At 43.6% G+C, this 1,840-nt stretch overlaps 1 protein-coding gene across 1 annotated transcript; it reads left to right on the top strand.

The window, feature by feature from the left end:
• Nucleotides 1-792: 792 nt before the first annotated feature.
• On the top strand, nucleotides 793-1,497 carry LOC135888477 (olfactory receptor 6B1-like). The gene has a single exon (XM_065416281.1). The coding sequence runs from the start codon at nucleotides 793-795 to the stop codon at nucleotides 1,495-1,497; it is 705 nt and encodes a 234-aa protein (XP_065272353.1).
• The last annotated feature ends 343 nt before the right edge of the window (nucleotides 1,498-1,840 follow it).

Genomic DNA, 1,840 nt, shown 5'->3' with positions numbered 1-1,840 from the left:
CATAGCCAACACTGGGAACCAGGAAAGGCATTGCCAGTCCCTCACCACGTCACCATCACCACCAGAGGAACCAAGGGAGAATTTACTCCACTTCATAATTTATGGCATAAACTGATCTCTTGTGAGGGGGTGAAAATTGTTCTTTTTCCTACAGGGCACTGAAATGCTGAATATACCAGGATATATTGTTAGAATTAATGGAAATAAATCTAACAGAAGGTCGGTGCCTAAGAACTCTAGACCGTATTGAAAAATCTCAGTCCAAGATTTTAGTTGTTCGATTTTGACTCCTAAGACATAGCATGATTCTGGTCACTGCCAGAAATGAAATATGGCATTTAAGCATCATTGTTAAGTTCTAAGATGTCACTAAAGGGATATAATGGTAGATAAAGAAATAGTCTGATCCGTTATATCAGTACTTGGCTACCAGAGATATGGGCTGTTACAGTAGTGATTGCTCTGATCATGACAGAGGCTGGCCGACATGGATACAAATGTTCTGTTCTCAAATTGAGACTTCTGGCACTTTGCTCTGAACTCTACATTTAGGTTTAACATTTCAGCCTGTAATCTGGACAGGAAGGGGAGTTTCTGAATACTTATGGAATTAATTAATGCAACTTGACTAACCTTAAACTCTATGTTCTTCCAATTCAATTGCACAGCTTGTTTTATTGTTCCTGGACTCAAACCATGGCAGACAGAGACTGGGGAAACCAAACGGCCATCAAAGAATTCATCATTCTGGGATTCGGGGATCTCCCTGACCTGCAAATTCTTCTCTTCCTGATGTTCCAAATGATCTACATGGCAACCGTGGCTGGGAACACCCTCATCGTGGTGCTCATTGTGGCTGACCAGCACCTTCACACCCCCATGTACTTCTTCCTGGGCAACTTGTCCTGTCTGGAGACCTGCTACACCTCAACCATCCTGCCCAGGTTGCTGGCCAGTCTCCTGACTGGGGACAGAACCATCTCAGTCAGTGGCTGCATCATACAATTGCATTTCTTTGGTTCTCTGGCATGTACAGAATGCTATCTCCTAGCAGCAATGTCTTATGATCGGTATTTAGCGATATGTAAACCCCTGCACTATTCAACTCTTATGAATATCAGGTTTTGCCTCCAGTTGGCTGCTGGGTTATGGTTAATTGGTTGTTTGGCTACTGCCATCTTTGTCTTATTCCTATCACAGTTAATATTCTGTGGCCCGAATGAAATTGACCATTTCTATTGTGATGTCATCCCACTGATGGAACTCTCCTGCAGTGACACCCACCAGGTCATATTGCTGGATTTCATATTAGTCTCTGTATTCACCCTGTCTCCATTCCTACTAACCATGACATCCCACGTGTGTATCATTGCAACCATCCTGAGAATCCCTTCCACCACCGGGAGGCAAAAAGCCTTTTCCACCTGCTCCTCTCACCTCATTCTGTTGACAATTTTCTATGGATCCATAATGATTGTGTACCTGCTACCAAAATAAGATACACTGAGAGACCTGAACAAAGTGGTCTCTCTTTGCTACACGGTCCTGACTCCCCTGGTAAACCCCCTCATCTACAGCCTGAGAAACAGAGAGGTCAAGGAAGCCTTGTGCAAAGCAGTCAGTAAATATGTGGCTTTCAACAAAGTGTGCAGAGACTCCTCGAGAATAACTTAGCCTGAGGTTTTCAAAGCTGCCTGAGTGATTTCAGCCATCAGCCCCCATTAAAATTAAGTTGAAAACTCCCATTGGAAATCTCAGCAGTAATGTGAAAAAGAAATGGAGATGATCTGCGTGGAGTTACTGAAACAGTCTTTATGGTCCCCCGCTGTGTCCATGGAAC

This window comes from Emys orbicularis, chromosome 13, assembly GCF_028017835.1.
Source record: "Emys orbicularis isolate rEmyOrb1 chromosome 13, rEmyOrb1.hap1, whole genome shotgun sequence".
Classification (NCBI taxonomy): domain Eukaryota; kingdom Metazoa; phylum Chordata; order Testudines; family Emydidae; genus Emys; species Emys orbicularis.
Note: the sequence above shows the minus strand (reverse complement) of the source record. Positions and strands in the feature narration are given on the sequence as shown.

Coding starts and splice junctions, on each gene's coding strand:
- LOC135888477 (XM_065416281.1), top strand. CDS start 793: ATGTTCCAAATGATCTACATGGCAACCGTGGCTGGGAACACCCTCATC.